General features: G+C 45.2%; 1 protein-coding gene across 1 annotated transcript in view; it reads right to left on the minus strand.

Annotated features, from left to right (window-relative positions):
- Positions 1-2,266: 2,266 nt before the first annotated feature.
- The window catches only part of LOC124012854 (potassium voltage-gated channel subfamily KQT member 4), a 149,257-nt gene continuing 127,414 nt past the window's right edge, over positions 2,267-24,109 (minus strand). Inside the window, exons 10-14 of the mRNA XM_046326859.1 lie at positions 18,659-18,891; positions 17,144-17,243; positions 7,154-7,285; positions 6,712-6,856; positions 2,267-3,187 (exon numbers count right to left, since the gene is read on the minus strand). Of these exons, the coding sequence (XP_046182815.1) occupies positions 2,984-3,187; positions 6,712-6,856; positions 7,154-7,285; positions 17,144-17,243; positions 18,659-18,891 (814 nt within the window). The 3' untranslated portion in view covers positions 2,267-2,983. The remainder of the gene's footprint in view (positions 3,188-6,711; positions 6,857-7,153; positions 7,286-17,143; positions 17,244-18,658; positions 18,892-24,109) is intronic.

Genomic DNA, 24,109 nt, shown 5'->3' on the forward strand with positions numbered 1-24,109 from the left:
CGCCTAAACAGGTGTTCTACTCCCCTAGCCAGCACCTCGCCTAAACAGGTGTTGTACTCCGCTCGCCAGCACCTCGCCTAAACAGGTGTTCTACTCCGCTCGCCAGCACCTCGCCTAAACAGGTGTTCTACTCCGCTCGCCAGCACCTCGCCTAAACAGGTGTTCTACTCCGCTCGCCAGCACCTCGCCTAAACAGGTGTTCTACTCCGCTCGCCAGCACCTCGCCTAAACAGGTGTTCTACTCCGCTCGCCAGCACCTCGCCTAAACAGGTGTTCTACTCCCCTAGCCAGCACCTCGCCTAAACAGGTGTTCTACTCCGCTCGCCAGCACCTCGCCTAAACAGGTGTTCTAGTCCGCTCGCCAGCACCTCGCCTAAACAGGTGTTCTACTCCGCTCGCCAGCACCTCGCCTAAACAGGTGTTCTACTCCGCTCGCCAGCACCTCGCCTAAACAGGTGTTCTACTCCGCTTGCCAGCACCTCGCCTAAACAGGTGTTCTACTCCCCTAGCCAGCACCTCACCTAAACAGGTGTTCTACTCCCCTAGCCAGCACCTCACCTAAACAGGTGTTCTACTCCCCTAGCCAGCACCTCGCCTAAACAGGTGTTCTACTCCCCTAGCCAGCACCTCACCTAAACAGGTGTTCTACTCCCCTAGCCAGCACCTCGCCTAAACAGGTGTTCTACTCCCCTAGCCAGCACCTCGCCTAAACAGGTGTTCTACTCCCCTAGCCAGCACCTCACCTAAACAGGTGTTCTACTCCCCTAGCCAGCACCTCACCTAAACAGGTGTTCTACTCCCCTAGCCAGCACCTCGCCTAAACAGGTGTTCTACTCCCCTAGCCAGCACCTCACCTAAACAGGTGTTCTACTCCCCTAGCCAGCACCTCGCCTAAACAGGTGTTCTACTCCCCTAGCCAGCACCTCACCTAAACAGGTGTTCTACTCCCCTAGCCAGCACCTCGCCTAAACAGGTGTTCTACTCCCCTAGCCAGCACCTCACCTAAACAGGTGTTCTACTCCCCTAGCCAGCACCTCGCCTAAACAGGTGTTCTACTCTGCTCGCCAGCACCTCGCCTAAACAGGTGTTCTACTCCGCTCGCCAGCACCTCACCTAAACAGGTGTTCTACTCCGCTCGCCAGCACCTCGCCTAAACAGGTGTTCTACTCCGCTCACCAGCACCTCGCCTAAACAGGTGTTCTACTCCGCTCGCCAGCACCTCGCCTAAACAGGTGTTCTACACCGCTCGCCAGCACCTCGCCTAAACAGGTGTTCTACTCCGCTCGCCAGCACCTCGCCTAAACAGGTGTTCTACACCGCTCGCCAGCACCTCACCTAAACAGGTGTTCTACACCGCTCGCCAGCACCTCTCCTAAACAGGTGTTCTACTCTGCTAGCCAGCACCTCTCCTAAACAGGTGTTCTCCTCCGCTAGCCAGCACCTCTCCTAAACAGGTGTTCTACTCTGCTAGCCAGCACCTCTCCTAAACGGGTGTTCTACTCTGCTAGCCAACACCTCTCCTAAACAGGTGTTCTACTCTGTTAGCCAGCACCTCTCCTAAACAGGTGTTCTACTCTGCTAGCCAGCACCTCTCCTAAACAGGTGTTCTACTCTGCTAGCCAGCACCTCTCCTAAACAGGTGTTCTACTCTGCTAGCCAGCACCTCTCCTAAACAGGTGTTCTACTCTGCTAGCCAGCACCTCTCCTAAACAGGTGTTCTACTCTGCTAGCCAGCACCTCTCCTAAACAGGTGTTCTACTCTGCTAGCCAGCACCTCTCCTAAACAGGTGTTCTACTCTGCTAGCCAGCACCTCTCCTAAACAGGTGTTCTACTCTGCTAGCCAGCACCTCTCCTAAACAGGTGTTCTCCCTCGCTCGCCAGCACCTCGCATAAACAGGTGTTCTACTCCGCTAGCCAGCACCTCGCCTAAACAGGTGTTCTACTCCGCTAGCCAGCACCTCGCCTAAACAGGTGTTCTACTCCGCTCGCCAGCACCTCGCCTAAACAGGTGTTCTACTCTGCTAGCCAGCACCTCGCCTAAAAAGGTGTTCTACTCCGCTAGCCAGCACCTCGCCTAAACAGGTGTTCTACTCCGCTAGCCAGCACCTCACCTAAACAGGTGTTCTACTCCGCTAGCCAGCACCTCGCCTAAACAGGTGTTCTACTCTGCTAGCCAGCACCTCGCCTAAACAGGTGTTCTACTCCGCTAGCCAGCACCTCGCCTAAACAGGTGTTCTACTCCGCTAGCCAGCACCTCGCCTGAACAGGTGTTCTACTCCGCTAGCCAGCACCTCGCCTAAACAGGTGTTCTACTCCGCTAGCCAGCACCTCGCCTAAACAGGTGTTCTACTCCGCTAGCCAGCACCTCGCCTAAACAGGTGTATGGTTATTTTTTGCCTCCAGATTGACCGAAGCATTGGAGTCAATATGGGCCATCATCCCTGTGGAAAGCTTTCGATACCTTGTAGAGTCCATTGGCCTGTTGGAAACTACAACTCCCTACTACATCGCACCAATATGATTCATCTCTGAGCTCACAGATAAAAACAGAATGAAATGGAATTCAGATAACTGACCGGACGTTGGTGAACAATAACCAACATTTCAGTTAATCGCTCAGCACTAAAATAGAGAGAGGATAGCATGATGAATTCTCCACTATTGGTGGCTCTAACATATGAAGCAGAGGATGTTAAATATGTGGAGGGAGGAACTAATAAGTCTGGGTTCTAAGGTGTGGAGTCTGAATTCCTAGAAAGAGGTTTCTAAGTTAGGAATCAAATTGGTTTGGTGATCAGTAGAAGGGTCAAGGGTTACAACTGCAAATAGATATGGGCATAGAGGTTTGTTCCAGGAGTGCTGCTACAGTCCAGTATAGTGACATGACATCTCAGGGCTTAAAAACATTGAGGTGAGGGTCTAGTGGTGGGCCCAGTTCATACCCGCCCCAGCCCCAGCCCCAGTCAGTGAGTACACTACCAGTCACTCCATATTGCTGGACTCTGAGTGGGAGATGTTGAGTGTGTTGGCAGAGGGGAAGAGGTCGCGGTGGTCCGTGGGGCTGTGGTAGTCTGACGTCAGGTCTGGTTCCAACAGGGAGGACAGGGTGAAGTTGGATGAGCCTTTCTTCAGACACTGGGTGTAGAAGTTAAGAAGGAGGTCCAGCTTGTTCTCTATCGACTGCACCTGTACACACCGACAAAACAACAAGATACAAACGCTAAACAAAAATCACAAGATAAACATATATCCCAAAAATGCAACATTCAACTATGTTATTAGTACTAGCTATGCTCAATCAATCAATCAAATGTATTTATAAAGCTCTTTCTACATCAGCCGATGTCACAAAATGCTGTACAGAAACCCAGACTAGAACCCCAAACAGCAAGCATTGCAGGTGTAGAAGCACGGTGGCTAGGAAAAACTCCCTAGAAAGGCAGGAACCTAGGAATAAACCTAGAGAGGTACCAGGCTCTGAGGGGTGGCCAGTCCTCTTCTGACTGTACCGAGTGGAGATTCTAACAGTACATGGCCAAGATGTTCAAACGTTCATAGATGACCAGCAGGGTCAAATTATAATAATCACAGTGGTTGTAGAGGGTGCAACAGGTCAACACCTCAGGAGTAAATTAAATATTTTTCAGAGCTTGATTTTGGTCAACTGAATACAGTGCAGAGCCAGCAGTCAAACCTAGAATCTTCTGATCCGTAGTCAGACATTGCGCCACTGGCCCCAATGTTATGTACTAATATACACAATGGAATAATAAAGTCAAATAGACATGATTATTTTACAGTCTTTTTACAATCATTTACCTGGTATTTTCTTACAAATTAAATGAAAAGGTTATTACATAGTAATTATCAAAGAATAACCTAAACCAGGTTTTCTCAAACGGGGCCACGCAAAATAAAATGTGATACAGATTTTAAAAATTATAATAAACACTTTTAAAAAAATATATATATTTTATTTTATTTTATTTCTTCACATTTTCAAACATTCCATATATTTTTTCCAACGGGGCTATACATTTGGGTGAGGTTTTTTTCTCGCATGAGTAGCCTCGTTTCCCTGCCCAAAATAAAATGAAACCATCTAGTGTTCAGCAAAATAACAACACAATATCAAATACAGGTAGCCTAGTCAAATAATTTACATCCAATCACATTAACCATTACTCTCTCGCAGGAATTCCACTATCGGTCCGTATGTAGCCAAACGTAGCTGCTGCTCATTCCGTTTGCTCGAAAAAGGATGAATGGTTCAAAAAAAGTAAGGCCCATAGAGACACATACCAGCTCTACTGGTAGTACTGCTACTACCAGCAGTACTACACCTGTCGATGACAGACGTTGTTCTACTTGCCCAGCACATCCAATGCTAACATCAGTAATTCTACATTTGTTGTTAGCCCAGCTAGCATGGACACTGACAGTTGTGAATCTGATGCAGCCGAAGAGCTACTACCCCCCTTACCCGGGAAAGCACCGAACAACAGACAGGGACGTTGGTCGAAGTGGCGCAAATATGATGAGAACTACATTGATTCGGGGTTCACTTATATTGGGTGTAGTGCCTTTCCTCAACCACAGTGTGTTATATGTGCAAAAGTACTTTCTCACAACTCGATCAAACCTTCACTCTTGAACAGACATTTAGAAGCAAAACATGCCAATTTGAAAAATAAGCCACAGGAGTTTTATGAGTGAGAATTAAGATGACTTTCGAGTAGTAAGACATGTATTAAAGCAACAGATACCATTAATAAGGGGCTAGAAGCGTCTTATATGGTGAGCTACCAAGTGGCTAGGACAGGTAAGCCCCATAATATTGTGGAGGACTTCATTCTTCCAGCTGCCGTGGATATGGCTGGGACAATGCTGGGGGAAAAGGCCCAAAACACTATACAGACAATGTCTTCATCAAACAACACTGTTTCACGACACAACAGTGACATGGCAGGAGATGTTTTGAAACAATTACTGCTCCGTATACAAGCCAGTGAATTCTATGCGTTACAGCTGGATGAGTCAGACGTGGCGGGCCTGGCACAGCTCCTGGTATATGTCCGTAACGTTTATGGGGGTTCAATTAAGGAAGACATCCTCTTCTGCAAACCACTGCAAACCAGGACAAATGGAGAGGATATTTTTAAAGTACTGGACAGCTTTGTGAAATCAAATGGTCTTTGGTGGTCAAGATGTGTTGGTATCTCTACTGATGGCGCAAACGCCATGACAGGGAGACATAGTGGAGTGGTAACGTGCATTTAAGCAGTTGCTCCCGACGCCACTTGGGTACACTGCAGCATCCACCAAGAGGCTCTTGCTGCCGAGGGAATGCCTGACAGCTTGAAAGACGTTTTGGACACTACAGTGAAAATGAACAACCCCTGAACTCTTGTGTATTTTTTGCACTATGCAATGATATGGGCAGCGACCATCTAACGCTTTTACAACATACAGAAGGGTGCTGGTTATGAAGGGGCAAAGTATTGACACATTTAAAAAAAAATTGAGACAAGCTTAAAGTTTTCTTTACTGACCATAATTTTCACTTGTCTGACCGCTTGCATGATGATGAGTTCCTCACATTACTGGGTGATGTTTTTTCTCGCCTGAATGATCTGAATCTAGGATTACAGGGACTCTCCGCAACTATATTCAATGTGCGGGACTAAATTGAGGCTATGATTAAGAAGTTGGAGCTCTTCTCTGTCTGCATTAGAAAGGACAACACACAGGTCTTTCCATCATTGTATGATTTCTCGTGTGCAAATGAATTCAAGCTTACAGACAATGTCAAATGTGATATAGCGAAGCACCTGAGTGAGTTGGGTGCGTAATTACGCAGGTACTTTCCCGAAACAGATGACACAAACAACTGGATTCGTTATCCCTTTCATGCCCTGCCTCCAGTCCACTTACCCATATCTGAACAAGAGAGACGCATCAAGAAAGCAACAAACGGTTCTGTGAAAATTGAAGTTAATCAGAAGCCACTGCCAGCTTTCTGGATTGGGCAGAGTATCCTCAGAGTATCCTCCCTTGGCAAATTGCGCTGTTAAGATACTGATGCCCTTTTCAACCACGTACCTATGTGAGAGTGGATTCTCGGCCCTCACTAGCATGAAAACTAAATACAGGCACAGCCTGTGTGTGTAAAATGATTTAAGACTGAGACTCTTTCCAATACGACCCAACATTGCAGAGTTGTGTGCATCCTTTCAAGCACACCCTTCTCATTAACCTGTGGTGAGTTATTCACAATTTTCGATGAACAAATAAAGTTTTAAATGTGAGATGGTTAAATAAAGAGCAAAATTATTGATTATTATTATGTTATTATTTGTGCCCTGGTCCTATAAGAGGTCTGTCACTTTCCATGAGCCAGGTTGTGACAAAAACTCACACTTCTTCTCATGTTTATTAATAAATGTATTGTATACTGTGTGTGTGGCAGGCTTACAATGATGGCAAAAAACAACATTTTAGAGTGCGCTGACCCTGGTGCTCGAGGGGGTACGCAGCTGGAGGTTGAATGTTTGAAGGGGTATGGGACACTGACCTAAATAATTAATCATCAGGAAAATACCATCTGAAACAGGCCTGGAATGTAAATGAAGTGTTTCCTACAAACATTCACTCAGAACTATACTGTCTAAGCACCTGAGCAATCAATCTACCATACTGGAGCTCTGTACCTGTTTCTCCACCTTAATGACCCGTCCCATCATACTGAGCTCGTCCAGAAGGTCCAGTTCTGGAGGGGTCTTCTCTCCCTTCTCACTCCTCACCTTCTTATTATCTGCCTGGTAGGACGATCCCCGACCCACTATCTGATCCACTCTGGGGAGGACCAGGACAACACACAACAACAACAACCATTATCAAAATGGTTCATTTTGTGGTGGTATAGGTGATGGAGTGTGTGGGGGTATGAATCCACTCTGTTTCCAACTGTTGTAGGTTGTGTGTGTGTGTGTGTGTGTGTGTGTGTGTGTGTGTGTGTGTGTGTGTGTGTGTGTGTGTGTGTGTGTGTGTGTGTGTGTGTGTGTGTGTGTGTGTGTGTGTGTGTGTGTGTGTGTGTGTGTGTGTGTGTGTGTGTGTGTGTGTGTGTGTGTGTGTGTGTGTGTGTGTGTGTACCTGGTTTGTAGACTCTTGATCCTCCCCAGCATGTCCAGGTGTCCAGCAGAGTACTGCTCTATGACGTCCTTCACGTCGTACGGACGCAGAGTCTCCTTAAACTTCCTCTTGGCCACCAGGAACTTCAAAATCCTACACACGCACACACAAACATTCGTAGAACTGCCTCACACTGCTGATATAAATAAGTGAATACTGCAAAAGCATTTAACCATGAAACGAGTCCTGAGCTTCATCAGTATAACTACGTAGGTGTGATTAAGTGAGATTTGCAGTCAAAGTGACCTTACCAATATCATTCAGAAATAGCCTCATAAAAGGAAACCACTGGAGAGTTCCACAATGATTCCCCTTTGTTGTGAAATCTGACAATGACATTGCTCCTGTATTATCAATGAGACATGTAGAGCTATGTATAGAATACTTACTGTATACATATCTCTAATCGACACCCTTGTTCCGGTGCACTGTGTAAGGAGAGAGGGACACACCCGGTTTTCTGCACACCCTATCCTTCTACTAAGTCAGCTATTAGCTCTCTCTAACACACACACACACACACACACACACACACACACACACACACACACACACACACACACACACACACACACACACACACACACACACACACACACACACACACACACACACACACACACACACACACACACACACACACACACACACACACACACACACACAGTGGTGGACCCTTGTGTGTGTGTCTAGTCTAACCACTCTCCTCTCAGTGAGACAGCTGTGCACAAAGCTAATTTTATTCACATCCTCCCTCCACCAATAGTTGCCCTTTCCTAGAGAGAAGTAAAGGGTACGTTGGGGCTGAAGAGTGTTGACCAAGCACATACTGTACAATAGTGTCAAGGCCAACAACAGTACTGCTTTGAGCAGAGTTTTGTCTGCTTGTCACACTACAGGAGAAACAGAGTAAAAGCGGCTGGCTGTGCTACTCTCCCCCACCCGGATCCTAAGGTGCTGGCTCGGCAGAACACAGGAAACGCCAAATGTTAGGATCACAAAACAGAAGCACTTAACCGGTCATCCCACACCGTGATGGATTGCTCCGTGAGTTGGAGTGGGCAGAGAGTGGAAGCGGGGCGAGGCGGGTGAGGAGGAGGGCTGTTTTATGAGGAAACCCTATCTCTCACACACAGACGGACTAAGGCTGCTTTGATATCAGTGTGTTGGTGAAACACACACGCACACCACATCACAGCAGGGCTGTGGCACAGAAAGGAAGGCGGAAGGGTGTAACGTGGCGACTGAACAGCTGCATGTGCAATGGCAGTTTAGTGGTGTGTGCTGCAACTATGACGGCAGACATAACATACACTCTCTCTCCCTCTCTCTTTCCCTCCCTCTTCTGTTCTTCAGGAGAGGGGGGGACGTAAGTAAAGAAGCGTGGTGGTCGACACCCTTCCTCCTTCCTTCCTCACACAGCACTAGTGATGCATTCTTCATGACTTGATTTTTGCAGGGTGTATTTTTTAATTTTGCAGGTAGAAGCATATTTTTTTCTGACAGGGCGGGTCTCAGGTGTGGGTTAAAGAAAGGGTAAGGAAAAGTAGAAAGGAATGAAACAATAAAAATAATTAAAGGGGTTCTTCAAAGTGCTGAGTCTCTCTTGATCGCGTGTTATGGTTATAATAATACATGGTCAGCCTGAAGTATGCCCCCCTACAGCTACCTGGCATAGGGGCATAGTTGGCACTATATCATTATCTACAGGCTCAGAGGCTCTGGTGGGGAAATGGAGCAGCACTTTAGGAGACCGCATCGGTACCGAAATGTTGAGATTTTGAAGTCAGCGTTGAATATACAAAGTCAGCATTCTGTCATTTTTTAATTGGTTTTATGCACACTACTCATGACATGACATAAGTAGTGAAGTGAGTGTGATGGAGGAGGAAGCTTTTAAGTGTAACACCAAAAGGGAAACTATTGTTTATTAAAAGGTACATGAGCTTAAAAAACAACTTCTAACTTGCAGAGCAATGGAACTATCACTAGGCAAACGATGGGCAAATGGTAGACTTTCCAAACTCTCTAGAAAAAAAGTTACAACGATTTCTGGATAAAACTGCATGAAATTGCTTCAATAGTGTCAAAGGTTCCCAACTGGGCAGAAATACAAAAGTTGACTATGAGTGGCTTTAGGAGAGCCATATTCCCGATAAAGTACAGTGCGATTGAGATTGCATCATATGTGGATCTGTGGGGGCGGTTGGCAAATTGGAATGGATCTGAGGTTTCTGGGATGATGATGTTGATGTGAGCCATGACCAGCATTTCAAAGCACTTCATGGCTACTGACTTGAGCTCCACCGCTCCATAACCGTCATAAAAATGCCAGACGGTGGTTTGCAACTGCACATGGGGACAAAGATTATACTTTTTGGGGAAATGTCCTGTGGTCTTAAGAAACAAAAATAGAACTGTTTGGCTATAATGACCATCGTTATGTTTGGAGGAAAAAGGGGGGGACTTGCAAGCCAAAGAACACCATCCCAATCGTGAAGCACGAGGGTGGCAGCATCATGTTGTGGGGGTGCTTTGCTGCAGAAGGGATTGGTGCACTTCACAAAATAGATGACATCATGAGGGAGGAAAATTATGTGGATATATGGAAGCAACATCTCAAGACATCAGTTAAAGCTTGGACGCAAATGGGTCTTCCAAATGGACAAGGACCCCAAGCATACTTCCAAAGTTGTGGCAAAATGGCTTAAGGACAACAAAGTCAATGTATTGGAGTGGCCATCACAAAGCCCTGACCTCAATCCTATAGAAAATGTGTGGGAAGAATTGAATAAGCGTGTCCGAGCAAGGAGGCCTACAAACCTGACTCAGTTATACCAGCTCTCAGGAGGAATGGGCCAAAATTCACCCAACTTATTGTGGGAAGCTTGTGGAAGGCTACCCGAAACGTTGGACTCAAGTTGAACAATTTAAAGGCAATGCTACCAAGTACTAATTGAGTGTATGTAAACCTCTGACCCGCTGGGAATGTGATGAAAGAAATAAAAGCTGAAATAAAGAATTCTCTCTACTATTATTCTGACATTTCACATTCTTAAAATAAAGTGGTGATGCTAACTGACAGGGAATTTTTACTCGGATTAAATGTCAGGAATTGTGAAAGACTGAGTTTAAATGTATTTGACTAAGGTGTATGTAAACTTCTGACTTCAACTGTATGTACACTACACTTCAGCATACACTCTATAAGCTGCTTTTAAGCCTTTACACTCGTGGGAATTGCCCTATATGGATAGGGCTACAGTGAAATGTGTCTTACAGAAGAAATAGGTGCATAAGCACGGTAGCAAATTAAAGAGAAAAGTTGATAGATTATGGGGAAATTATAAAGACCAAAGTTCAAGACACAACAACTCACCTGACAAGACTGAATTCAAACCTTACACTGTTGATTGTATGTGCATTTGACATTTGTTGTCCTTTTGCCACGTTATTTGATGATTGAAGGAAATAAGAAAATACTCTGGATTGAGTAACAAGACTATTCCTGGATATGTGGGGTAGGGGCAACATAAGACAAACAAATGACAAGGGTTTGAGTGAGAGGGTTAACTGGTGTCTCCAAGTGGCCACACACCTCTCTAAAGTGTGCACAGTTCCTAAGTCATTTCAATTCACTTTTATGACTGAAAGAAGACACTTAAACTATAAGGTGCTTTTCTCAGCTCAATGAAAATATTTGTACCCGCACAATCAAGAAAGCTGCAAAGCCAAAACGTCTGTGTATGCTATCGCTGATGCAGTGAGATTATTATTTATTTTAAAAAAAATATGAAGTAAGCTTTATGCGACATCTTTTTAAGTGTGGACACATCATAATTTTGCTGATCAGATCTGGGAACCCGGCCTGCGGCAGGAAGGCTCAGTTACCATGCTAAAGTGGACTTTTCGCTACCGTCAGCTTACACTGCAAACAGCCTGAGACCACTGGAGGAGCTGGGCATTCATCTTACTACAGCCACCATAACAGGAAGTAGTATAGACCCACCCAAGTTCTGTGACGACCAGAGAGGAGACAGGTGACCTGGTTCCACAGTTAGGGGTACTGTGGACCAGTAGGTACCATGTGGGTACAGGTAGGGATGGTGTGAACCAGTAGGTACCATGTAGGTACAGCTAGGGGTGGTGTGAACCAGTAGATACCATGTGGGTACAGGTAGGGGTGGTGTGAACTAGTAGGTACCATGTGGGTACAGGTAGGGGTGGTGTGAACCAGTAGGTTCCCTGTGTGTACAGGTAGGGGTGCTGTGAACCAGTAGGTACCATGTGGGTACAGGTAGGGGTGGTGTGAAACAGTAGGTTCCCTGTGGGTACAGGTAGGGGTAGTGTGAACCAGTAGGTACCCTGTGGGTACAGGTAGGGATGGTGTGAACCAGTAGGTACCCTGCAGGTACAGCTAGGGGTGGTGTGAACCAGTAGGTACCCTGCGGGTACAGGTAGGGGTGGTGTGAACCAGTAGGTACCATTTGGGTACAGGTAGGGGAGCAGAATCTCATCTTGGTTTCCGACGTCATTTCCGGTCACAACTTGCAGGCTTGTTTTCGAGTTGCTGTGCATTTTGTTGCCAACCTATTTTGCTACCTGACAACTTTACGGTTTTCACTTTTTAATTACCGTTCATATATTTATTTATTTTTTCCTCAACTTTTTCACTCTGGACGCTTTATCTGGACACGATTCGTCAGGACCTCCAACAGCCGAAGCTAAGTAGTAACATTAACATGATGCCTTCTAATTGCAGTCGTTGTACTCGCCTTACGGCGAGGATAGCTGTGCTACAGGCCCAGCTTCAGACGCAATCGTTAGGCAAGGGTAATTTCAGTGTAGGAAAGGATGAAACAGCGTCTGTGCCACCAGTAAGTACAGATAGTAGTATAAATCCCCTGGCACAGTCCCCGCAGCCGGACAACTTTCTCACGGTTTCTGGAAGGAAATGATGTAGGAACGCTCAACCGGTGTCGCTCATTCAGCCGACAGAAACTTTCAACCGGTTTTCCCCATTAAGCAGCGGGTAGGAGTCCGAGTCTTCTTAAGCAGCGGGTAGGAGGCCGAGTCTTCTCTGGTCTCTACTCCTCCCGTTATGGGGTCTGAGACGCCGAAGCTTCCCACCATTAGCTCTGACAAATTGAAAAACCCTAGTCATTGGCGACTCCATTACCCGCAGTATTAGACTTAAAACGAATCATCCAGCGATCATACACTGTTTACCAGGGGGCAGGGCTACCGACGTTAAGGCTAATCTGAAGATGGTGCTGGCTAAAGCTAAAACTGGCGAGTGTAGAGAGGATAGAGATATTGTTATCCACGTCGGCACCAATGATGTTAGGATGAAACAGTCAGAGATCACCAAGCGCAACATAGCTTCTGCGTGTAAATCAGCTAGAAAGATGTGTCGGCATCGAGTAATTGTCTCTGGCCCCCTCCCAGTTAGGGGTGTGATGAGCTCTACAGCAGAGTCTCACAACTCAATCGCTGGTTGAAAACTGTTTTCTGCCCCTCCCAAAAGATAGAATTTGTTGATAATTGGCCCTCTTTCTGGGATTCACCCACAAACAGGACCAAGCCTGATCTGCTGAGGAGTGACAGACTCCATCCTAGCTGTAGGGGTGCTCTCATCTTATCTACCAACATAGACAGGGCTCTAACTCCTCTAGCTCCACAATGAAATAGGGTGCAGGCCAGGCAGCAGGCTGTTAGCCAGCCTGCCAGCATAGTGGAGTCTGCCACTAGCATAGTCAGTGTAGTCAGCTCAGCTATCACCATTGAGACCGCGTCTGTGCCTCGACCTAGGTTGGGCAAAACTAAACATGGCGGTGTTCGCCTTAGCAATCTCACTAGGATAAAGACCACCTCCATTCCTGTCATTACTGAAAGAGATCATGATACCTCACATCTCAAAATAGGGCTACTTAATGTTAGATCCTTTACTTCAAAGGCAGTTATAATCAATGAACTAATCACTGATCATAATCTTGATGTGATTGGCCTGACTGAAACATGGCTTAAGCCTGATGAATTTACTGTTTTAAATGAGGCCTCACCTCCTGGCTACACTAGTGACCATATCCCCCGTGCATCCCGCAAAGGCGGAGGTGTTGCTAACATTTACGATAGCAAATTTCAATTTACAAAAAAAAATGGCGTTTTCATCTTTTGAGCTTCGAGTCATGAAATCTATGCAGACTACTCAATCACTTTTTATAGCTACTGTTTACAAGCCTCCTGGGCCATATACAGCGTTCCTCACCGAGTTCCCTGAATTCCTATCGGACCTTGTAGTCATAGCAGATAATATTCTAATCTTTGGTGACTTTAATATTCACATGGAAAAGTCCACAGACCCACTCCAAAAGGCTTTCGGAGCCATCATCGACTCAGTGGGTTTTGTCCAACATGTCTCTGGACCCACTCACTGTCACAGTCATACGCTGGACCTAGTTTTGTCCCATGGAATAAATGTTGTGGATCTTAATGCTTTTCCTCATAATCCAAATAATCTGCTCAGACCCCAACCAAGGAACATCAAAAGTCGTGCTATAAATTCACAGACAACACAAATATTCCTTGATGTCCTTCCAGATTCCCTATGTCTACCCATGGACGCCATAGGACAAAAATCAGTTAACCACCTAACTGAGGATCTTAATTTAACCTTGCGCAATACCCTAGATGCAGTTGCACCCCTAAAAACTAAAAACATTTCTCATAAGAAACTAGCTCCCTGGTACACAGAAAATACCAGAGCTCTGAAGCAAGCTTCCAGAAAATTGGAACGGAAATGGCGCCACACCAAACTGGAAGTCTTCCGACTAGCTTGGAAAGACGGTTTCGTGCAGTACCGAAGAGCCCTTACTGCTGCTCGATCATCCTATTTTTCTAACTTAATTGAGGAAAATAAGAACAATCCGAAATTCCTTTTTGATACTGTCGCAAAGCTAACTAAAAAGCAGCATTCCCCAAGAGAGGATGACTTTCACTTTAGCGGTGATACATTCATGAACTTCTTTGAGGAAAAGATTATGATTATTAGAAAGCAAATTACGGACTCCTCTTTAAATCTGCGTATTCCTCCAAACCTCAGTTGTCCTGAGTCTGCACAACTGCCTTGGATCAAGAGAGACGCTCAAGTGTTTTAGTACTATATCTCTTGACACAATGATGAAAATAATCATGGCCTCTAAACTTTCAAGCTGCATACTGGACCCTATTCCAACTAAACTACTGAAAGAGCTGCTTCCTGTGCTTGGCCCTCCTATGTTGAACATAATAAATGGCTCTCTATCCACCGGATGTGTAACAAACTCACTAAAAGTGGCAGTAATAAAGCCTCTCTTGAAAAAGCCAAACCTTGACCCAGAAAATATAAAAAACTATCGGCCTATATCGAATCTTCCATTCCTCTCAAAATTTTTAGAGAAGGCTGTTGCGCAGCAACTCACTGCCTTCCTGAAGACAAACAATGTATACGAAATGCTTCAGTCCGGTTTTAGACCCCATCATAGCACTGAGACGGCACTTGTGAAGGTGGTAAATGACATTTTAATGGCATCGGACCGAGGCTCTGCATCTGTCCTCGTGCTCCTAGACCTTAGTGCTGCTTTTGATACCATCGATCTCCACATTCTTTTGGAGAGATTGGAAACCCAAATTGGTCTACACGGACATGTTCTGGCCTGGTTTAGATCTTATCTGTCGGAAAGATATCAGTTTGTCTCTGTGAATGGTTTGTCCACAAATCAACTGTGAATTTTGGTGTTCCTCAAGGTTCCGTTTTAGGACCACTATTGTTTTCACTATATATTTTACCTCTTGGGGATGTTATTCGAAAACATAATGTTAACTTTCACTGCTATGCGGATGACACACAGCTGTACATTTCAATGAAACATGGTGAAGCCCCAAAATTGCCCTCGCTAGAAGCATGTGTTTCAGACATAAGGAAGTGGATGGCTGCAAACTTTCTACTATTAAACTCAGACAAAACAGAGATGCTTGTTCTAGGTCCCAAGAAACAAAGAGATCTTCTGTTGAATCTGACAATTAATCTTAATGGTTATACAGTCGTCTCAAATAAAACTGTGAAGGACCTTAGCGTTACTCTGGACCCTGATCTCTCTTTTGAAGAACATATCAAGACCATTTCGAGGACAGCTTTTTTCCATCTACGTAACATTGCAAAAATCAGAAACTTTCTGTCCAAAAATGATGTAGAAAAATGAATCCATGCTTTTGTCACTTCTAGGTTAGACTACTGCAATGCTCTACTTTCCGGCTACCCGGATAAAGCACTAAATAAACTTCAGTTAGTGCTAAATACGGCTGCTAGAATCCTGACTAGAACCAAAAACATTGATCATATTACTCCAGTGCTAGCCTCTCAACACTGGCTTCCTGTCAAAGCAAGGGCTGATTTCAAGGTTTTACTGCTAACCTACAAAGCATTACATGGGCTTGCTCCTACCTATCTCTCTGATTTGGTCCTGCTGTACATACCTACACGTACGCTACGGTCACAAGACGCAGGCCTCCTAATTGTCCCTAGAATTTTTAAGCAAACAGCTGGAAGCAGGGCTTTCTCCTATAGAGCTCCATTTTTATGGAACGGTCTGCCTACCCATGTCAGAGACGCAAACTCTGTCTCAACCTTTAAGTCTTTACTGAAGACTCATCTCTTCAGTGGGTCATATGATTGAGTGTAGTCTGGCCCAGGAGTGGGAAGGTGAACGGAAAGGCTCTGGAGCAACGAACCGCCCTTGCTGTCTCTGCCTGGCCGGTTCCCCTCTTTCCACTGGGATTCTCTGCCTCTAACCCTATTACAGGGGCTGAGTCACTGGCTTACTGGGGCTCTCTCATGCCGTCCCTGGAGGGGGTGCGTCACCTGAGTGGGTTGATTCACTGTTGTGGTCATCCTGTCTGGGTTGGCGCCCCCCCCCTTGGGTTGTGCCGTGGCGGAGATCTTTGTGGGCTATACTCAGCCTTGTCTCAGGATGGTAAGTTGGTGGTTGAAGATATCCCTCTACTGGTGTGGTGGCTGTGCTTTGGCAAAGTGGGTGGGGTTATATCCTTCCTGTTTGGCCCTGTCCGGGGGTGTCCTCGGATGGGGCCACAGCGTCTCCTGACCCCTCCTGTCTCAGCCTCCAGTATTTATGCTGCAGTAGTTTGTGTCGGGGGGCTAGAGTCAGTTTGTTATATCTGGAGTACTTCTCCTGTCCTATTCGGTGTCCTGTGTGAATCTAAGTGTGCGTTCTCTAATTCTCTCCTTCTCTCTCTCTTTCTCTCTCTCGGAGGACCTGAGCCCTAGGACCATTCCCCAGGACTACCTGACATGATGACTCCTTGATGTCCCCAGTCCACCTGGCCATGCTGCTGCTCCAGTTTCAACTGACCTGAGCCCTACGACCATGCCCCAGGACTACCTGACATGATGACTCCTTGCTGTCCCCAGTCCACCTGGCCATGCTGCTGTTCCAGTTTCAACTGTTCTGCCTTACTATTATTTGACCATGCTGGTCATTTATGAACATTTGAACATCTTGGCCATGTTCTGTTATAATCTCCACCCGGCACAGCCAGAAGAGGACTGGCCACCCCACATAGCCTGGTTCCTCTCTAGGTTTCTTCCTAGGTTTTGGCCTTTCTAGGGAGTTTTTCCTAGCCACCGTGCTTCTACACCTGCATTGCTTGCTGTTTGGGGTTTTAGGCTGGGTGTGAACCAGTAGGTACCCTGTGGGTACAGGTAGGGGTGGTGTGAACCAGTAGATACCATGTGGGTACAGGTAGGGGTGGTGTGAACCAGTAGGTTCCCTGTGGGTACAGGTAGGGGTTGTGTGAACCAGTAGGTTCCCTGTGGGTACAGGTAGGGGTGGTGTGAACCAGTAGGTACCCTATGGGTACAGATACGGGTGATGTGAGAGGGGGTGTAGGACTCACCTGACAGCCCGTATCAAGGTCTTCACTGCTGGGATCACCTCTTCCATGGCTACATCACAATATGGTTTGTCTTCAACACTGTCCTCCCCTACTCCTTCCACTGGGGACAGGGCAACAACAAGGTGAGAGTGTGTGTGCACAAATTAGTACATTTTATAGATGGTACAAGTATATACGTGAGACTGTACTTGTGTGTATGTGCCTACAGTATGTACTTTATATACATTGGGATCTGAAATAATTGAAACCCTTGAAAAGAATAGCAAAAATGACAGTTTAAAATAAATAATTCAGTTCAACTAGTGGTTAGAGTGTTGGACTAGTAACTGGAAGGTTGCCAGATCCCCGAGATGACAAGGTAAATATCTGTCGTTCTGCCCCTGAACTGTTCTTAGGCTGTCATTGAAAATAAGAATTTGTTCTGAACTGACTTGCCTAGTTAAATAAAGGTGAAACAAATAATTGTATAAAAAAAGGGGAAATGATTTTATACTAATACAATTGCTCTGAGAAAGACACGTTGTACTACTTTTTTCTCTCAAAAAGGTTTTGTTTTCAATACCTTTCAATACCTCACCTTGCAAGGATAATGGCACTGAGCCTTTTCCCAAATGTTTAATGAGTTGGAGAACACATTGGGAGGGATCTTAAACCATTCCTCCATACAGAATCTTTCCAGATCCTTGATATCCTTCATCTGCTCTTATGGACGGCCCTCTTCAATTCAAACCACAGGTTTTCAATGGGGTCTAAGTCCGGAGACTGAGATGGCCATTTCAAAATGTTGATTTTTTTGTTGCCAATTTCTTTGTGAATTTTGATGTGTGCTTGGGGTTATTGTCTTGCAGGAAGACCCACTTGTGGCCAAGTTTCAGCCTCCTGGCAAAGGCAACCAGGTTGTTGGCTAAAATATCCAGGTACTGGGTAAAGTTAATGACGCCGTTGACCTTAACAAGTGACCCAGGACCAGTGGAATCAAAATAGTCCCATAACATCAAAGATCCACCACCATATTTTACAGGAGGTATGAGGTTCTTTTCTGCTCATGCATTCTCATTTCGATGCCAAACCGACCACTGGTCGCGTCGCCAAAGAGCTCTGTTTTCATGTCATCTGACCAAAGCACCGGTTCCAATCCAAGTGCCAATGTCATTTAGCAAACTGCAGGCATTTACATTTGTTGGATGACATGAAAACAGAGCTCTTAGGCCATGCACACCAGTGGATCTTCCAGCAAGACACTAACCCCAAGCACATATCAAAATCCACAGAGAACTGGTTAATTGGACACAAAAATCAACATTTTGAAAACAGGTGTGTCAATTTTGACCCTTACCTTTCTGAGAGAAAAAGGTATTGCTTGTTAAACAAAATCTCTTTCTCTGAGCAATAGTAGTTAGTCATTTTGTATAGTCGTTTTTGCTCATCTTTATCAAGGGGGTGTCAATCATTTCAGACCCCACTGTAGATGTATATATGCATGCAGGTGAGAGTGAGTTAAGTCCTAATTCCCACCGTCTGCAGGAGGTCTGGGTTTGAGCCGTAGGGAGGTGCGGAACCGCGTGCGGTCGTTGAAGCTCCAGCTCTTCTGCACCTTCCCGGGACTGGTGGCTTCTGGGACATTCTCCGTGCTGGGCGACTGGCGGAAACTCGTCCCGGGAGGCAGTGGAGACGCCTTGTTCCGGATCGCCTGGGACGACCGAGAGTTGTTCATCCGCATCCGGTCTCGAAAACCTATTTTGCTGCTGCTGGAACAATGAAGGAACAATTTACCTGTGTCCACGTGTTTATTGAATTAACTACCACTATTATCTGCCACTTAGGACAACCTTAGAGTTCTGTTGTGTGATTTATCTCATGACTGTCGGTCCATAGTGTCCAGTGGATGATACAGTTGTTTTAGACCCTGAGTTTAGCCAATCAGCAGAGGAGCAATCTCCAGGTAGTTAGAATATGTTAGCTAGCAGGTACAGACAGCAGTACACTAGATAGTTTAGCTACTGACTACCATTAAACATTAAACAGTCACACCGAGCTGAGTCAGTGACCAACAAAGCAGACAGAGAGAACAACAGAGACAGATATTCAGACTGGGAGATTACAGACGTGATGGAGAGACAGACTGACTGACTGGCTGACTGGTTGACTGACTGGCTGGCAGGCTGACTGACTGGCTTGCTAAATGGTTGGCTAACTGGCTGACTGGCTGGCTGTCTGGCTGACTATCAGTGGGTGGGGTGGGGGGGGGGGCAACACAATAACTCCTCGGTGTCATCTGGGACGTATACTTATGTTAACATGTTAAAGTCACAAAGTATTTCCAACATCACACATCAGCGAACGATTAGAAACATGTTGTTGTTTACGCCTGTAGTTTACGCCGAGATACTCCTTTTTTGTGCGCTGGCCTGCCATTTAAGTGAATATTTAAATAGCTGAAAGAGCATTAGGGGAAATAGCATCTCATCTGTTGGAGCTAAAATGCTCAGGTTGACCGAGAAGGGGAGGGTGGACAGAGTAAGATGTTGAATTACTGTTAGCCCTTTGGGGGGGGGAAAGCATATAAGTGAGGCTGAATACTGCTGAGTCCTCCAAAGACATGCACGGTATACTGAGCAAGTATGAGAGAAACATTTTAGCAGACGAAAGAGAAAACTCTATTTGGGGAGAGACATTTTTTTGTCTGGGTTAAGTGGATAAGATTTGCAAAGGTACAACACGCATGTGATTGCATTGCATGCATGACCATTTGAATGCTCTCCCCAGAAATCACTACAGAGCAGGATTGATCAAAGAAAACATGCATGAAAAATGTGCACTTAACAATTAACGGTCATGCAACTGTATTAAGAGAACAGCATGCGTGACTTTCTAAATATTTGATCTTTGGAACAACCTTCTGTCCAAAATATCAAATATATTATTTTAAAAAGTCTGTCAAAACTGTAAGTGTGAGAGAAGGCCAATGCTGACATTAGATCCACATGAACCATGAAATATCCTTTGTTCTCCAATAAACAACACATGGTCTAATGTGTCCCCAAGTTCACCAAAAACAATGTAAAACCAGGCAAGATAACTGGTAATGGTTAACACAGTTATTCTCTGAACAGAACACCCCATCATTCTCTCACACAGTAAAAGCTCAGTCAAAGATTTCTACGCCAGAGCAGTGTATGTTTCCCATATTCTCAAAGATCAATTACAAAATGTGAATATCAGTTGGACAAGATGGTGCCGAAGAGGATGGCTGACGTTTTACATTCCCCTAACCAATTGTGTTATTTTGTTCATTTTTTTGCATTGTTTGTAACTTATTTTGTACATAATGTTGCTGCTACCATCTCTTATGACCAAAAATAACTTCTGGACTTCAGAAATGGGATTACTTCAACTAACTGGAAGAATCTTTCTCCTTTAACGAGTCCGACAAGAAGGATATACTGCTGTCCCGGGAACAGGCCCAGATCCCCGTCATTTTCGTAAAGAAAAGAAGACGCAGTTCGGGCTGCCTTTTGAGAATCCGTAGGCGATCTCCCACTGACTTCAGTTCTGCTTGCTACCATGCAATCATTGTAAAATAAAATGTTTAACCTACGATTACAATCCTACCAACGGGACATTAAGAACTGTAATATCTTGTGTTTCACCGAGTCATGGCTGAACGACAACATGGATCATTTGGAGCTGGAGGAATGTTTTAACCTTTTTGGGATAGGGGGCAGCATTTTCACTTTTGGATGAATAGCATGCCCAGAGCGAACTGCCTCCTACTCTGTCCCAGATGCTAATATATGCATATTATTATTAGTATTGGATAGAAAACACTGTAGTTTCCAAAACTGTTTGAATGATGTCTGTGAGTATAACATAACTCATATGGCAGGCGAAGACCTGAGAAAAATCCAACCAGGAAGTGGGACATCTGAGGTTTGTAGTTTTTCAAAGCTTGGCCTACCGAGTACACATTGAGATATGGATGAGGTTGCACTTTCTACGGCTTCCACTAGATGTCAATTGTCTTTTGAAACTGGTTTGAGGATTCTACAATGCAGCAAGCCAGCAGCATACCACCATGCATACCACTGCTGGCTTGCTTCTGAAGCTAAGCAGAGTTGTTCATGGTCTGTTCCTGGATGGGAGACCAGATGCTGCTGGAAGTAGTGTTGGAGGGCCAGTAGGAGGCACTCTTTCCTCTGGTCTAAAAAAAAATAACCCAATGCCCTGTGTAGGGTGCCATCTTTCAGATGGGATGTTAAACGGGTGTCCTGACTCTATGAGGTCATTAAAGATCTCATGGCACTTATCGTAAGACTGGGGTGTTAACCCTGGTGTCCTGGCTAAATTGCCAGTCTGGCCCTCAAACCATCACGGTCACCTAATAATCCCCAGTTTACAATTGGCTTATTCATCCCCCTCCTCTTCCCTGTAACTATTTCCCAGGTCGTTGCTGCAAATGAGAATGTGTTCTCAGTCAACTTACCTGGTAAAATAACGGATAAATAAAAATACTATAAAGGAGGGGCTCATGAGTGCTGTTTGAGTCAGTGGTCTGGCAGAGAGCCTTGGTCTTATGACGCGCGCTCCCGACAGAGTTACCTCTCGTTCCGGTGCCTTTCTGAAGACAAAGGAATTCTCCGGTTGGAACATTATTGATTCCATACATCGTTTGACATGTTTCTAAGGGACTGTAACAGAACTTTCGGAGTTTTTGTCTGCATGAAATGCCTCGTGTCTCATGAAGATGGATTACTGGGCTGAACACGCTAACAACAAGTGACTATTTGGACATAAATGATGGAACAAATCAGTCATTTATTGTCGAACTGGGATTCCTGGGAGTGCCTTCTGATGAAGATCATCAAAGGTCAGTGAATATTTATGGTGTTGTTTCTAACTTTGTTGATTCCAAAATGACGGCTATTCCTCTGGCTGTTTCGGGTTCTGAACACCGTTCTCAGATTATGCTTTTTCCATAATTTTAAAAAAATCTGACAGCGGTTGCATTAAGGAGAAGTCTATCTTAAAATCTGTGAATAACACTAGTATCTTTTATCAATGGTTATTATTAGTATTTCTGCAAAATCATCTGATGTTTTGGAACCAAAACATTACTGCATTAAGGCGCCAATGTAAACTGAGATTTTTGGGTATAAATATGCACATTATCGAACAAAACATACATGTATAGTGTAACATGATGTCCTATGAGTGTCATCTGATGAAGATCATCAAAGGTTAGTGATTAATTTGATCCATATTTCTGCTTTTTGTGACTCCTATCTTTGGCTGGAAAAATGGCTGTGTGTTTTTTCGACTTGGCGGTGATCTAACAATCATATGTTGTGCTTTAGCTGTGAAGCATTTTTTTAAATTGGACACGTTGGGTAGATTAAGAAGATGTTTATCTTTCATTTGCTATATTGGACTTGTTAATGTGTGAAAGTCACATATAAAAAAATATTTGTTTGAATTTCGCGCACTGCCTTTTCAGCGGAATGTTGTCGAGGTGTTCCACTGCGCAACCCCTGCGCTAGAAAGGTTAATGAACCGGCAGAACAGAGAAGCTACGTCTGGTAAGACGAGGGTTGGGGGTGTGTGTCTTTTTGTCAATAACAGCCGGTGCGCAATGTCTAATATTAAAGACGTCTCAAGGTATTACTCACCTGAGGTCGAGTATCGTATGATAAGCTGTAGACCACACTATCTACCAAGAGAGTTCTCATCTATACTATTTGTAGCCTTCTATTTACCACCTAAGACCACACTCAACCAACGCTATAAGGCCATAAGCAAACAAGAAAATGCTCACCCAGAAGCGGCACTCCTAGGGGCCGGGGACTTTAATGCAGGCAAACTTCAATCAGTTTTACCACATTTTTACCAGCATGTCACATGTGCAACCAGAGGACAAAAAACTCCAGATCACCTTCACTCTACAAACAGAGATGCATACAAAGCTCTCCCCCGCCCTCCATTTGGCAAATCTGACCATAATTCGATCCTTCTGATTGCTCATGCTTACAAGCAAAAACTAAAGCAGGAAGTACCAGTGACTCGCTCAATACAGAAGAGGTCAGATGATGCAGATGCTAGGCTACAGGACTGTTTTAGCAAAACAGCACAGACTGGAATTTGTTTTGGGATTCATCCAATGGCATTGAGGAGTATACCACCTCAGTCATCAGCTTCATCAACAAGTGCATCGACGACGTCGTTCACACAGTGACCGTACGTACATATTCCAACCAGAAGCCATGGATTACAGGCAACATCTGCATCGAGCCAAAGGCTGATCCACAGATGACGCAATCTCAATCGCACTCCACACTGCCCTTTCCCACCTGGACAAAAGGAACACCTATGTGAGAATGCTTTTCATTGACTACAAATCAGCGTTCAACACTATAGTTCCCACAAAGCTCATCACTAAGCTAAGGACCCTGGGTCTAAACACTAAACACTGGATCCTGGACTTCCTGACTGGCCACCCACAGGTAGTAAGGGTAGGCAACAACACGTCTGCCACGCTGATCCTCAACACTGGGGCCCCTCAGGGGTGTGTAGTTAGTCCCCTCCTGTACTCTCTGTTCACCCACGACTGCATGGCCAAACACAACTCCAACACCATCCTTAAGTTTGCTGACGACACAACAGTGGTAGTCCTGATCACCGACAACGATGGGACAGCTTATAGGGAGGAGGTCAGAGAACTGGCAGTGTGGTGCCAGGACAACAACCTCTCCATCAATGTGAGAAAGACAAAGGAGCTGATCGTAGACTACAGGAAAAGGCGAGCTGAATCCATTAACATCAGTGGAGCGGGTCGAGAGTTTCAAGATCCTTGGTGTCCACATCCTCCATAAAAATGTCAGAGACTTCCGTCACCCAAGTCATAGACTGTTTCTCTGCTACCGCACAGCAAGCGGTCCCGGAGCGCCAAGTCTAGGACCAAAAGGCTCCTTA

Source organism: Oncorhynchus gorbuscha, linkage group LG24, assembly GCF_021184085.1.
Source record: "Oncorhynchus gorbuscha isolate QuinsamMale2020 ecotype Even-year linkage group LG24, OgorEven_v1.0, whole genome shotgun sequence".
Taxonomy (NCBI): Eukaryota; Metazoa; Chordata; class Actinopteri; order Salmoniformes; family Salmonidae; genus Oncorhynchus; species Oncorhynchus gorbuscha.